Source organism: Pteropus medius, unplaced genomic scaffold (genome assembly GCF_902729225.1).
Source record: "Pteropus medius unplaced genomic scaffold, Ma_sr-lr_union100, whole genome shotgun sequence".
In the NCBI taxonomy this organism is placed as follows: domain Eukaryota; kingdom Metazoa; phylum Chordata; class Mammalia; order Chiroptera; family Pteropodidae; genus Pteropus; species Pteropus medius.
In genome coordinates this window covers 4,769,945-4,785,340 of record NW_024354911.1, presented here as the reverse complement: position 1 = coordinate 4,785,340, position 15,396 = coordinate 4,769,945, and the positions used below count along the sequence as shown (strand labels likewise).

Genomic DNA, 15,396 nt, shown 5'->3' with positions numbered 1-15,396 from the left:
CACATAATAGGTTTTTTTTTCACATATTAAACAACTCTGGCAGATTGTCTGTCTAGAGTGCTGTGTTAAAGGAGGATTCTTCAGGAAGTCTGGGTTAAGTTAGGAGTACTAGATGCATTAGTAAATTGTTCCTGGAGTGGTAGGTAGATGGGTAGGACTTACCATGTCATCTTTGGCTTTTGAGGGTATGAATATGTGTGTATTTTCCTGTGACAAGTGGTATTGTTAAGAAAACCTGGTAGAGATTTCTTTAATGACATGATTTTTATATGGGATTATTTTTTAACTAAATCAGTAGTTAACTGATACTGTAGTCTGTGGTGAAATAAAGGTTTTATGCACAGCAACTTTTTTTGAAATATTGATATAATAAAATGATCCATGAAATCCAAATAAGCTGACTCTGACATTGTAACTAGCTCTGGTGTCTTTGAACCAGTCAGGCTTAGCTCATCTCTTAGGCACCATGGCATTTTAAGTTAAAATTCTTACCCAAATGGTAAGCTTACTGATTTCATGGGAAATGGAAATATTTGTGACAGCATCGAATGATATGGGACAGTAAAGTTTTTATTTCATGGCATTAGTCTGTCCTTTCAGAAATGAAATAACCTAAGATTACACTCCATAAATTATTACTCAGTACAGATATTTTGTCATTTTTATTAAATATCTTTGAACGATCATCGGACTCAAAATGGTTTGGAATCATTTAAACTATTCAGTACTTAAGGTATTTGAAATTCTGTTAATAGTGTGCCGATGTGGCAGCTGTTAAATCTTAATGGCATAAAAGTTCATTTTAATTTCTGCTTGATTTAATACAGTAATTTTTCATTTAAATACTTTTTGTCTTATTTTGAATTCTGCTTTAGAATCCTATAGAATCCTGCCATATTAGTGTGGCTTACTATTTTAAATTAGTTTTGATCTTATAATTAAAATTTTTGTGTTTTCTTAGAGAAATAAAGAAATACCTTAGGAAGGGAAACTTGGGTGGAGTGTTTCAGAAATTTAAATTCAACCTAAAAATTCACTAAATGTCAATGAAGTGCTCTTACCTTAAAATGACTTTTTTTCCCCCTATAGAATCCAGCAACAATCACAAGAATACTCCTTAGCCACTTCAATTGGGATAAAGAGAAGCTAATGGAAAGGTAAGGAACTATCATATCAGCTTTGTATTTAGAAGTAACACAGAAAGTCCATTGAACAGAATTTATGAGAAGAAAGTAGGACATTGGTTTATATACTGATATGTGAACAAACCAATGTGCAAGCAGTATCTGCTTTAATAAATCTGTAAATTTTGCAATAAATTTAATGTCAAGGGAACTGAGACTTAATGTTTCTTGTTTTATTTTGGAGGTGAGATGGGGCTCTGCTTCAATATCTTCTACTATACTTTTTTAAAAAATTAATTTATTTTCAATTCTTCAATGTCGTCACGTATTGGCCTCTTTTACCCTATCTGCCTCCCCCCCTACCTCCTATCCTCTGGTTACATAGACTTTTGAATACTGAGAATTAAAAGTAGGTTTTAGTGAAGCACTTGATAGATCTTTTAATTACTTAAAATTTCTTGCCCATAATCCTTTAAAGCTGTGTTAGGTATATTAATGACATTCAGTAAAAACAAAGTTTATCAGAGTATCCTGGTCACCAGATTGGCTGTTTGAACTAGTTCTCTGGTTTGAGTGCAGGATTTTATTACCTTGGATATTTTTTGTATTTTTCCTCTGAAAATGTTTCTTGTTCTAAAAGGGAAGAAATTACTGGGATTGTAGAATGACAGTACTAATGACATTCTTAGTCATTTTCTCTTCCTTAGATTGGAAATTTGGAGTACTTGTTAAGGTGATAGGGTGACAGCCTCTATTCTCTCAGCCTTATTCTGTCTAAAATTAGCAATCCTAGAAAGAAAAAATAAAATAAAATTAGCAATCCTCATTTTAATAAAAAATTACAACTAGTGATTGGGAACTGAGAACCCAAATGTAAGACATAAATGAAAATATTTCCCATTGGATTTAAACATTGAAAGTACTCTGTAAAACAGATATTAAAATAATACTAAGAATATTACCCAATTTCTCACACCTTGTACCCCAACTGCAATTGAACAGTGACAATTATAAATCAATTTTTGAGCCCTCTGTGCCAGACAGTATTTCATTTTATCCTCTCGATAGCTTTATTGGACTAGAAACTATTATACCTACTTAATTGATGTGGAAACTAAGGCTTAGAGCATAATATATTTATCTCAGTTTCGTTACACAAGGAGTTAGCACTCAAACTCATGTTTGTGGGATTTCTTAAACACATACTATCTATTACAGCTTTCGCAGGGTTCATGAAGAATAAAGTGTTCCTTACAATTAGTATGATTATAATGTGACCTCCCCAACCCACCACCTAGCCCCATGGATCTCACCATCTTTTTTGAAGTCAGTGATACTTCTTAAGTTTGGTAATATTTATTTTCAGGCATATTTTATGACACCAGTTAGGAAGAGTTTTCATTGTTTATATGTGATACTCTTCTAATGAATTAGACGTAATTTACAGTTTGTTTCTTATTAATGTATTTCTCCAAAGACATTCTGAATTTTGTTCTATAACACCGTTGACACTGCTGAAACCATTTTTCAAATAAATTTTCTGCTTAATTTTGGTAAGTATGAATTAAAAAGTAGATGACTTCTGGGAAACTTGTGTATGTGAACTTTTCAGTTTCTTGTTAATTTCAATTTTTGTTTTATATATTCTGAAGTTATAGAGTACCTATAAATCTTTAGTGTTTTTAAAATCACTATGCACTATTTTTGTCTCATTTAATGAGTTTCACATCATATCTTACGTTATCTGATATTAGCACTGCCACCGTTTATTTTATGATAACTAATATGTATAGATTTAATTACTGCAATTGTAAGTTGTGTTTTATATTCACCATGTTTTTCTTCAGTTATTTTTTTGCCTTGATCAAGTTTTCTTGCCTGCCTCTCTCCTCCCGCTCCCCCCCAACAATAATTTCAGAGTTAAATATTTTAGTGTTTCTAGTGGTCACTCTTAAAATCTGTATATGCATCCTTAAAACTTTAAGTTTATAACATTTAATTGCAGTATTTATATCTATGCCTTGCATAAGACAAAAATTATAGCATACTTTTCCTCTCTGTCCTTTCTTCTTTTAGCTTGATAGTTAAAATTTTCATTTGATCATATTTTTTTTATTCAATATGTTTAACTTCTTTAAAATGTCTTCTTGCTTCCCATTGTTTTCTCCAAATTTAACGTTTTTTCCCTCTAGAATATAGTCATTTAAGTCAAGTTTCAGATGTGATAAATTTTTGAGTGTCCTAAGAGAAATTCTTAATATTCTGAGTTTTTGAGATAGGTTTTGAAAACGAAGCCTTTGGGACCCTTAAGTTGGAGAACTCATGTTTTTGGTTTTTGGAAATTCTTAGCTGTTATTTCTTTAATGTTAATCACATGTTGAAACTTCTGGATCTCTTTTCCAAGTCTGATTTTTTTCAAAATACTTATGTACTTGTCATCTTTGTCTTTCTACTCTGGTCTGTGAAAGTTCCTCAGGTTTACCTTTAATTCACTAACTTTTTTTTTTTTTTAACTCATCAGGAATTTTATTCTAATATGAATATACTATATACCAGAAAAAATTTAAAACTTCTGGTATTTTTGTTACTAACTTGCTTTTTCTCTGCATCCACTCTGCTATTTAGCCATCTCGAATTTTTTATTTCAACAGTATCCGACTTTATTCATTCTAAAAACTTTATTGTTGTTTTGTTTGTGCTATCTCCATTATCTCTCTTGGCATATAACTATTCTTACACTGTTTTCTTTTAGTCTGTTTATAAGTAAATAAGCATAGAATTTAAAATATGTATTAGTATGTGGTACCCTTCAGAGTATATTATTTTTAAATTGGTCACATTCTAGGTTATAATAAATTTGAAGAAAAATAAATATATACATTCTATTTTCACACTTCCGAATAACTCTTAGAAACCAAAAAAGAAAACAACTTTAAATATAGAATGCTGGTGAAGACGTACAGGGAAATTTACAGTATTCATATCTTTATATAAAAAGAAAAAGAGGCAGAAAACAAACTAAGCCTTTGAAATTGGAAGTTAGAAAAATACAGAATAAACCCAAAGAGAGTGGAATATTTTAAAACAACATAATGAAATCAAGAACAAACATAAATAAAAAGATAGCTGTTTGAAATGGATTTTTAAAAGAAATTAACAAGGGCATGAGAAGACAAGTCACAAACAGGGAGGGAATATTTGCAAAAGACATCCGATAAACGAGTGTTATCCAAAATATACAAAGAACTCCTAAAATCTAACATACAAAGAACTCTTAAAATCTAACAATAGGAAAACAATCCAATTAAAAAATGGGCAAAAATCTGAATAGATGCCTCACCAAAAAAGATATACAGATGTCAAATGAGCATATGAAGGGTTACTAACATCTTTTATAATTAGGTTATTGCTGGTTAATATAAGATACTACTATACACCTATTAAAGTAACCAAAATTCAAAACACTGACACCACTAAATACTGATGAGGATGTGGAGCAGTGGGAACTCTCATTTATTACTGGTAGGGAATGAAAAATTGTACAGCCATTTAGCTTCCAGTTTGGTGATTTCTTACAAAACTAAACATACTTTTACCATGCAATTCAGCAGTCAGCCTTCTTGGTATTTACCCAAATGAATTAAAAACTTAGGTTCACACAAAAACCTGCATACAGTTGTTCATAGTAGCTTTATTCATAGTTGTCAAAACTTGGAAGCAGTCAAGATACCCTTCAGTAGGTGAATGGAAAAATCAATTTGGTTCCTCCAGACAATGGAATTTGTTGTTCAACGCTAAGTATAAGTGAACTCTCAAGTCAGGAAAAGACATGGAGGAACCTTAAATGTGTATTGCTGAATGAAAAGCCAATCTGTAAGATTCCAGCTATGTGACATTCTGGAGAAGGCAAAACTATGGACAGTAAAAAAACAACAACAACAACAGTGGTTACCAGGGGTCGATGTGGAGGGCAGTGAATATGCAGAGCCAAAAGGATTTTTAGGGCAGTGATACTATTCTGTATAAAATTGTTATGGTGGAAAAACGTCACTATATTTTTGTCCAAAGCCATAGAATGTACCATACCAAAATGAACCCTAATGTAAATGATGGGCTTTGGGTGATAATGATATATCAACATAGGTTCATTGATTGTATCAGATGTATCACACTGTTGGGAGATGTTAATAGTGGGTGAGGTTTTGCAAGTGTGGGTATAGGGGTATATAAGAATAATCTACCTTCTGCTCAGTTTTGCTGTGAGCTTAAAACTGCTCTAAAAAAAAGTAAAGTCTATTTCGAAGGGGGCTTGTAATAAACTTTTGGCAAATATGGGAGTAGGGGGAAAGGGCACAAATAAAACTGGGAATAATGCATAATTACAGATAGGAAAATTATTTCAAAATTATAAATGATTACTGTATACCACTTTTACCAATACATTTGAAAGTGTAGAAATGGAAATTACCTAAATTGCCCCCCAAGAAGAAGTAGAAAAATAACCATGGAAAAATGTAGTAAATATACTAAAAGATACATACTTCTTCCCCAGAAAGCACTAGATGATTTTATGGGCAGGTTCTATCTAATAAACCTTCAAGGGACTGCTGGTCCTACTGTAAGTTATTTCAGAATATAGATCATGAATTCATATTAGTCAAATCAAAGTAACCCCTGATTACAAAATTTGACAAAGACGACCACATAAGAAAACCATCTTCGTTATGAACATAGCTGTTGAATTCATAAATAAAATAATAATTGAATTGGATTTATGGTCTAATAGGATTTCTCCTAGGAATAGAGAAGAATAGGTCACCATTGGCGGGAAAATAACTCACCTAGAGCATTTTCTACTTTTTAACAAGTTAATGAAGAGAAACCAAAATGTAAGCATAATAAATGCCAGTAATGCATCTAATAATAATGTGCATTAATCCATGATTTAGAAAAAAACAATTTTTAGCAAACTAAGAAGGTAATTTCTCAGCTAATAAAGGGTATCAACTAATAATCTACAGCAAAGTTATACTTAATGTTGAAACAGAAGCATGCCCATTAAAATCAAACAAGGTTACTGGCTGTCACCACCATTTTATATGTACTGAAAGTTCTGATAAAATAATACATGGAAAATTTAAAAAGTGGTATGAAGATTAGAAAGGAAGAGAAATTTTATGTAGATAATATTAATCACCTACCTAGGGAACTCAAGAATCAACTGATAAACCGTTAAAGTGGTTGTATATTAGAATCACCTGAGAACTTTAAAAAAAAAATGCCAAAACCAGGGCCCCTTTCCGTTCCTTCCCCCAACACGTACACCTTAATACCCTTGGAAAATGGAAAAAAAAAACAAACAAAAACAGAATGTAAGGAGTCTTAGTTTCAGTGACACTATGTACCTCCCAATTCTTGAGTATAAAAATGAAGGATACTAAATGTATATAAACAAAATGAAGTATAAAAATCTTATAACTATTTAGAATCCCAGGAATCACAAGAGGTAGACAGTATGACCAGTAATTTTTGTTATGTAGCATTAAAAAAAATCTTGCTTCCCACTTGATAATAATAGAATGTGTTCAAGTATTATTTCTATTCATTTTAACATCCTTGAAGATAAATCTTATCTTCGTCAAAATTGTAAAATATTTTAAATTTTGACTTATCCTCTTTCCTCATTTCTACATACCAGGCATATCAATGTTCTTTTCTTTTATTCATTAGTGAGCCAGAGCCTCTGACCAGTGAGGAAAATAGAAGTATAAGTAAATTCTTGCCAATAATTCCTCTTCTTTGCCCCCAGACTTCTAATTCACAGTTTAAACAAATTTGTCCTGACCTGAAATATGAGTGATAAAGTCTTTTTAAAAATAAATTTTGATGAGGGAGGTGTGGGATAAGAAGGGCTGGTGGAGAAGGAAACATTTTAACTTTTTAGTCTCTTTTATCTCTCATAGCAGCTTTCCAGACCTTTGACTGTTTCTTCCATACCCAGCCTTCAGTGTTTTTACACCATGATTAATTTCTCTTCTGTTTTATAGATTACTTTTTTCTACTCATTAGTTTCTTACCATGCTACTTCAGATGAAGAAAAACGCAAATCAGAGATTCAGAAGTTCAGCTATGACTATATCTGGTCTCCTACTTTAAGGCAAAACCTTTCTGTCTGGGCTTTGATCCTATCATCATTTGGGGGAGATGTTCTTTCCATTATTTCATCTGTCATGTCTTGAACTTTCTTTTCCTTTCCTGTTGTAAACAAATTGTATAGGTTTAAGGGAAAAAGACATTAAAGACTGAGAATTAGCCATGAAAGCTGTGCAGCCAGGAAAATGCCAAAATCACTGTGTCTCACTATTTTAGTGGAAGCGCTCTTGCTGTTGCCATTGGGCATAGGCCACACAGCTTATATCATCAATATTGGGCCTGTGATCACACAACTAGTACTTCTGCTATTGCAGCCTCTGGAAGCTGGATATCTCCTTATCCCATTGATAGGTGAACTTCTCATTGAACCTTCTTCAACTACTTTGTTTTTCATAAACCTTAGGTCAGGTCAACCTGTCCTGCTAGGTATGAATCCTCCCAGCAGGAAAGGCTGGGAAAGTGTGTTGTCCTTTCCCTTTCTTTTTTATGACAACTCTTAAAAATCCAGCTCTGTCTGTCTGACATCTTATCTTTATTTTTATATCTTTCTTTCCATTCTCATATATTTAGTAGGTAAAACTTTTAAGGTGGTTACCAAATTCATTTTTGTGTTGCCTCGACTTTGAAAATGATTTCTTTGTCTGACACAGGGCTTCTATGGGTATCAAAGTAGGCTGTTAGCTACGCAGCTCTAGGGAACATCTTTAAAATTGTACTGTCATTGGCCCATGCCTGGGATGCCTTTCCTATTGCCCTTTTTCCTAATTGTTTTTCAGAATTTAAGCTTTACTTCTAAGATGGCTAAGATGGCTTTTCTTATTTCTCAAGAGTTAATCATTCCTTTGCATCTTAATATATGTTTGATTTAATATTTCACCATTTCTATTAGAGTTCTTTGTGCAGGAGTTATCCTAACTCATCTTTCATTCCTAGCACTTAACAGAACTCCTAATATGTAATCAGTGTTAAGTAAATATTTTAATTAAATTTAGCCATTTCTAGCTTTTCTTTTCTGTAATAGAACTTATATTGAAATTATGCATGGATGTAAATTAGATTTCAGTTTGGCAGGAGTTACAGGCAAAACCCCCAGAATCAAGCTCTTCAGGTTGGAAACAAGTAAAAAGTCAGTATCTTCTCTCCTGCAATGTATTTCTTTTCTTAAAGGCCTATTTTATTAAATTTTTAATACTCATTTTAGTTACTAGTGTATAACGTGGATGTTAATAAATTAACCGGCATGTTTGAGGCAAGGGGAAATGTAGGTGGTCAGTAACTCACTACTTTTAACAGACTGGTGTAATCAAAGAATATTGAAGACAGATTTTAATCTTTTCCAGACTGTGTTAAAAATAGCTTTCCATTTTTCATTCTGAAGCATTAATACCCATTTGGTGAGTACTAGAGTTAGCATTTCTATGTTACTATGATAGCCAAATTAGTAATAATATATTGTTTCATAATTAACTTCTGGTATGTGAAGGTATTTTTATTTTATCCATTGTTATCTCTAGTCTTTGTACAACTTGACTACTTCATAAATGTCAGGGATTTTTCGAATATCAGCTATGTGTAAGATATTGAGCAGAAGTTTGGTGAAGAGGTAGACACAACAGTGTATCATACACAGTTTCTACCCTCAAGGTTCTTAGAGATAAAACTTTATGGGAGTATATTAAAGGTTATTTCTGACTTAATTGGGAAGGGATTTATTGATGAGATGGCATTTGATTGTATTTGGAAGGGCAGGGGGAGATAGAAACCTGAGCAATTCAGGTTCAGGAAACATTTCCTGGTGTGGAGGAAGTTTAAGGAACATATGTTGAATGGAAATGAGACTTAGAGTGGCTGGAATACATGAAAAAATAGAAGGGAAATGATTGGATGGATTTAATAGGAAGCACATTATGGAGGACCTTGAATTCTAAGCAAATTAATTTGGACTTTTTTCCTGTTAAGTGGAAAGGCTTTGAAGGCTGTTTTATGGAGAAATGTGATGTAAGAGCATTACTGTGGGGGCGGAGGGAGGGGGAGGGGGAGGGAATCTAGTAACAATATGAGCCCATTGGAGGCAGGAAGACCAATTGGAAATGATTTTAATAATCCAGGTCAAAAAAATGTTGGCCTGACTTAGGATGGTGACAGCTAATTAAAAGCAAAATGTAGATAGAAGAGATAAAAGTAGAGATTTAACTAAGAAAATATAGGAGTCTTTTTGAAACTTCTGTTAATTCGGACCATTCTATCCACTAAGTAGGTAGAATATTGGAACATCTTTTTAAAAATTATACATCAAAGGATTAGTAAAATAGGAATTAGAGGATTAAGGCCTAAGAGAATCTGGGAATCTAGAGTAATGAAGCAAGTCTTCCACTTTGCTTTGTCCTAGAAGTGTATGCTGACCCAGAAAAGACGAAGCTGTGATTTTTTTTGTTGGCCCTTTGCATGGGAAGAAAAATTGGAGTCCTAGGCCCACCCAGAGTGAGGATTAGGTCAGCCAGCTCTTCTAAAGACTGAAGATAGAGGTTCTCCCATCACCCTGGTCATGGTCCCAGTAGGTTGTTTAGGTGGCGAGAGGAGCGGCAGCTGCCAAGCAGCCCAGCTTCCGCCCTGGCCTGCCCCCACAATGCCCTAGAGGAAGGTCGTATCCACTGAGGCAGTGGTGAAGGACAAGTCTAGGAGATCAGCAAAATTGTAACTACACTTGCTCTTGTAAAATTAGAAATGAAGCCCAAAAAAGTGGCAGGAAAGGATAAATCAGACAAAAAGTACAAACAAAAGGGAAAGGGGTAGCAAAAGGAAAACAGGCCGAAGTGGCTAACCAAGAAACTAAAGACTTACCTGCAAAAAATGGAGAAACTAAAAATCAGAGGTGTGCAGCCTCTGATGAATCAGGAGAGAAAGAAGCCAAGTCTGATTAATGTCATACACCATGTCTATCAGAGGTCCCTGTCTCCCTTCTTGTACAATTCAGTGGAGAGTTTCTATCAACTATTTTATAAATGCGAGTTTTTTCGTAGCTCTAGAAATATTTTGAAGAGGAAGGGAATTCCACCTCACTCCATTTTTAAAGTATAAATGTTTTTAAGAGGTGAAATTATTTGCTGGTTGTTTATTTTTTGGTACACCCAGGAAATAATGAGTATTATTAAAATATATAATAATATAAAAAAATGAATATGGGAGACTTTGATTGTCTTGGGTGTTAGCTTAATATTCCATAGATGGAGGTAGTTCTTATATCCCATATATAACACAAGCATGTTAGTCATTCGTTCATTTAATGTCTTGAACGTTTTTTTAAAAATTTATTTTTATTGAAGAAATGATTTTAATTAATTTTTTTCTCCATCTACCTCCCACCATCCTCATCCCCCCTACTCTCTGGTCTTAGGTTTATATCCCACATATAAGTGATATCATGTGATTTTCAATTTTTTCTGTCTGGCTTATTTCACTTAGCATGATTGAGTTCTATCCATGTTGTCCCAATTGGCAGTATTTCATCTCTTCTTATGGCCGAGTAATATTCCATTTTATATATATTTGCCACAGCTTCTTTAGCCAGTCAACTATCGTAGGACACTTCAGTTGCTTTCATGTCCTGGCCACTGTGAATAACGCTGCTGTGAACATCGGTGTGCAAATATCTTTTCGGATATGAGCTTTCGAGTCTTTGGGGTAAATACCCAGTAGCGGAATTGCTGGATCATATGGTAGGTCAATTCTTAGTTTTTTCAGGAACCTCCATACTGTTTTTCAGTGGCTGTACCAATTTGTTGAGCGTTTTAAATGACTTCTGTTCCTATGTTTTCAGTAGAATTGTTTCTAAAAGAAAACCACAACATGATCTTGGATCTCTCTGTCAGAATTTTGTGTACTGCTTAACATCTTTGTCATGGTAATCCAATTTTCCTAGTAACTTTGTTAATGTGCTATGAAAGATTGAGAATTCGATTATGTAGTGTATATAATATTGCGAATTAGTGGAACTTTGATGGCATATCAACATTTGAAGATATTGGTACTTCATATTCTACTGAGGAAAATTAGCCTCCAAATTTTAAGCTGGAAATTTACCAGGATAACTGTTTAGAAAGGAATCACAACTACATGACTTAGACTTAGGTTTTTGGTACGTACATTAAGAATTGTATGCAAATTGAATGTGTACTTATTCTCAAAACAACCAATAAAATCTCAATTATTAAAAATCATGTCATCTGGGTGGCCCAGAAAATCTCAAACCTTGGATTAAGATGGTCTCACACTGTTAATGTACCCAGGCACATGAGAGAAGCAAATGTAAATCTTTTCTAGGGAAAGAACATTAAGGCCTCAAACTACTTTCTCAAATTAGTTTTCTAATTAAAACATACCAACTTGGGACTCTAGATATTATAATTGTCAGACCTAGTCTAAAATGGATATGGTATCAGCAGGGAACTAGAAAATATGAATTATCATACAGATTTGAAAGAAACAGAATTTCTAAAACTAAACAAAATAAGGAAATCAACTTAGTGAATTAGTTTAACAGCAGAGTGAACATTGGTAAAGAGAGATTTAGTGTACTAGAAAATCAAAACACCATCTAGAATTAAAGTACACTAAAAGATGAGAAAAAAACACAAGAGAAATTAAGAAATATAGAAGACTTAATGAGAAGATTTCATTAAATCTTAGAAACAGGAGAGAATGGGGCAGAGGCAATATTTGCGGAATATATTGGCTGGTAATTTTTCAGACTGGTAAAAGAGAAAAGTGTCAGATTCAAGAAGCCTTACAGTTCCCATGTATTATAATATGATTTCACTGATCCTGAGATGTAGTTTTTCACATTTTGACATGTCTGAAATCTTAATGTATTTTTCAATTGATAGCCCTTTACAGCCCAACAAGATTGAAATTTTGAGTTATGTGAAAATTTTCCCATTTCACTTTTTGGTAAGATCATGAAATTTAGGTACTAAAGCATTTAAGGTGTTATGAAATATGTTGAAAAGAAATGTACATTTTAAAACAACATAGTAAAACTACGAAACGACAGTAAAAATAAAGATAGAGAAAACTGTAAAGTCAATTAGATACAAGAAAGATTACTTTCAAAAAGTGAAAGTGTGTGTGTATATATACTGTATGTAGAGAAAAAATGTAGAGTATATATTATACTGTTCTAGAGAACATCTGCTTCTCAGTAGCAACAGTGGAAGTGATAGTAGGATGATACCTTAATAGGTTAAAAGAAAATAAATGCCAACTTAGAATGCTATGTTCATGGAAAATGTATTCACAAATAGTGCTGTCTTTTAATATAAATGACTTTGTATTGTACCTAGCCTTGGTATTTTTTTAAGCCAACATTTTAAGTTCTATCAGTGTTGATTGAAATTTCAAATACAGTTATTTAAACAAGTATTTGGGTATTAAGGGAGAAAAATGGGGAATGCAGACTAAATTATGCTTAAGAGTAGTTTATAACCTTAAATGCATAAGTAAGGAAAGTAATGAACTAAATATGTCCAAAGGAAGAGCTACAAAATAAGTTCAGAGAAAATACAAGAAGAAATAACAGCAGAATTTAGTAAAATAGAAAAGAAACAGTAGAGGGAATCAAGAATCCAAAAGATGTTTGACACAGTGGTGAGATTAATAAAGAAAAAAACAGTCACAAATAACCAATATCAGGAATGAAAAAGTATGTCACTTTGAATCCTGCAGATATTAAAAATTCACAAAACATCGTGAATAACTATGTCAGATTTTGAAATTTTACATGAAATAGACAAAGTTTTAGAAATTTGCCAATTACCTAAATTGACAATAGAAACAGAAAACCTGTATGGGCTATAACTATAAAGCGAAAATTTCTGTAAATAAAAATCCTAAGTCCAGATAAGTACACTGGTAAGTTCTACCAACATTTAAGGAGACAGTAGTCCAATCTTATATTCTCTAACCTTAATATTCTTTTAGAAAATAGAAAAAAGGGATTCCCCACCTTCATGAGACTATCACAACCTTGATAACAAAACCTAAAGAAATTACATGTCAGCTTCTCTCATGTATATAGATGCAAACAAAAAACCAAACCCTAAAATATTTGCATATTGACTTCAGCTATGCATAATCCAGCATGGGCGATTCAGATTTATTTTAGGAATGCTAGATTGGTTTAACCTGAAACACTTCAATATGATTGGTCACTGGAACAAATTAAAGAGAAAAACAAGTAGACTCAGAGGAGAGGTTACTAAAAATCAATAATCATTCATGATTTTAAAGAAGAAACTATTAACAAACTAGGCACAAAAGAGAACTTTCTGTAATCTAATAAATCTATAAAAACGTCTGTAAGAGATACCAGTTTATGTTGAAGTTTTGAAAAGATTCACCTTTTAGATTGAGTTCAGGTCATGGATATATGTTATCTTCACTTTTGTTCAGCATTATACTGTAGATGATCCTAGCCAGTAGTGTACCAAAAAAGAAAAGGTATTACTGTTGTAAGAGAGATGCTAAATAGTTAATATTCAGTGATTATATGAATTGTGTACATAAGAAATCCAAAGTAGCCTATAGATAAGTTGTTAATATTAAGTGATTTTAGAAAGAAATATAAAAATGAATTTTATTATTTTTTTTCTTAACATGTATATGCATATCTTTGATCTAGTAATTCCACTCCCAGGTGTATACCCAATAGAAAGAAATATGCATATCTTATTTGAAAGTCGTATACTATAAGCTTGTTTACAGCAGCATGACGCATAATAACTCCAACTACTAACAACCCAAATATCTATAGACAGGTAGATAGATAATTATGGTCTATTTATATAATAACTATTGAGCAATGAAAAATAAATAGAGCTAAGTGACTACGTAGATGAACTTAAAAATCATATTGAGTGAAAGGAGGACAGATCCAAAAAATACCTGTCTCCTATATGTTTCTGTTTAATGAATTACAAAATAGGCAAAACTAAGCTATATTGCTTAAGGATACGTATTTAGGTGATAAAACTATAAAGAACAATGGGATCGTGATTATCTCTTGGGGGAAAGAAGAGCTTGTTAACTGAGAAGGGATGTTTGGAGTACGAGCAGTGTTCTTGTCCTGGGTTTTGGTTATTATACTCAGGTGTTCGCTTTATAACAATTTGTAAGCTGTTCATTTATGTTTATGAAATTTTCAGAATTATTACCAAAAAAAAAACAGTTTTAAGACACACATACATAGATGTAGGAAAAGGAACAACCTTTTAAGGGAAGTTTCAGCTTATTTTTGGACATGTAGGATTAATAGTGCCTTTGGTACCTTATAAGTAAATCTGAAATTTTGCCAAGACAGTTGCCCCACTGTTTTCCTAGGCTCTAGTATCAAATCTGTCTTAAACTTAACTTTGGTCATGTCAATTCATTTTATCACTACCTTTGTAGTTGTTTCTACCACATGAGTTAATACCATCTGACTTTTGAAATCCTTCCATACTTTTACTCCATTCTCTATGTCTGTACTTAATTCCTGTACACTCTGTTGGAATGTCCTCAACTGTTCAGGCCCCAGGCTCCTCAAGAGCTATACATGTCTTTGCACAAATTTAGAGAGCATCAATATTTCATTCTGGGCTTGCGCTCCCAGACATTATGTACAATTCTGTACATCATGAACAACTTGTATGATGCCTTCTGGATCTCCTTATTCTCTCTGTATTCTTACTTAGCATTCATTGTTAAGTCATTTGAACCTCCTTCCACCTCTTGCATACTTAGCATATCGTTTTTGCAAATAGGTGTCCCTGTCTTCCTTCAGAGCAGTAACATTGCCTCTAGCTAGCAGAATTCCCACATGTAGTTGCTTAATCTGTAAGGAAACTAAAAATGGATCTTAATTATATACTGTCTTGTATTTTGATTGCTTAATCTTAGTTTTAGTATAGCTAGATTTTAAAGATATTTTGGTTTAAGACTCAACATTTACAACCTGAAGACTTCCATTAAATATACTGAAACATCATGATCAAAAGAATAAAAGGATACTTGTTTTCATATACTAGAAGAGACCATATTTTCTTTAATTGGAAAATATATATTTAGACCTATGATGGTTCCATCT

The 15,396-nt window shown here is 32.8% G+C and overlaps 1 protein-coding gene across 2 annotated transcripts in view; it reads left to right on the top strand.

Moving 5' to 3' along the window:
• ARIH1 (ariadne RBR E3 ubiquitin protein ligase 1) overlaps positions 1-15,396 on the top strand; it is a 98,237-nt gene that overhangs the window by 34,411 nt on the left and 48,430 nt on the right. The window contains exon 2 of one of the 2 annotated variants that reach the window (XM_039856540.1): positions 1,090-1,157. The exons of the other annotated variant lie outside the window; for it this stretch is intronic. Coding sequence (XP_039712474.1) covers positions 1,090-1,157 — 68 coding nt within the window. The remainder of the gene's footprint in view (positions 1-1,089; positions 1,158-15,396) is intronic. 2 annotated transcript variants of the gene reach the window in all.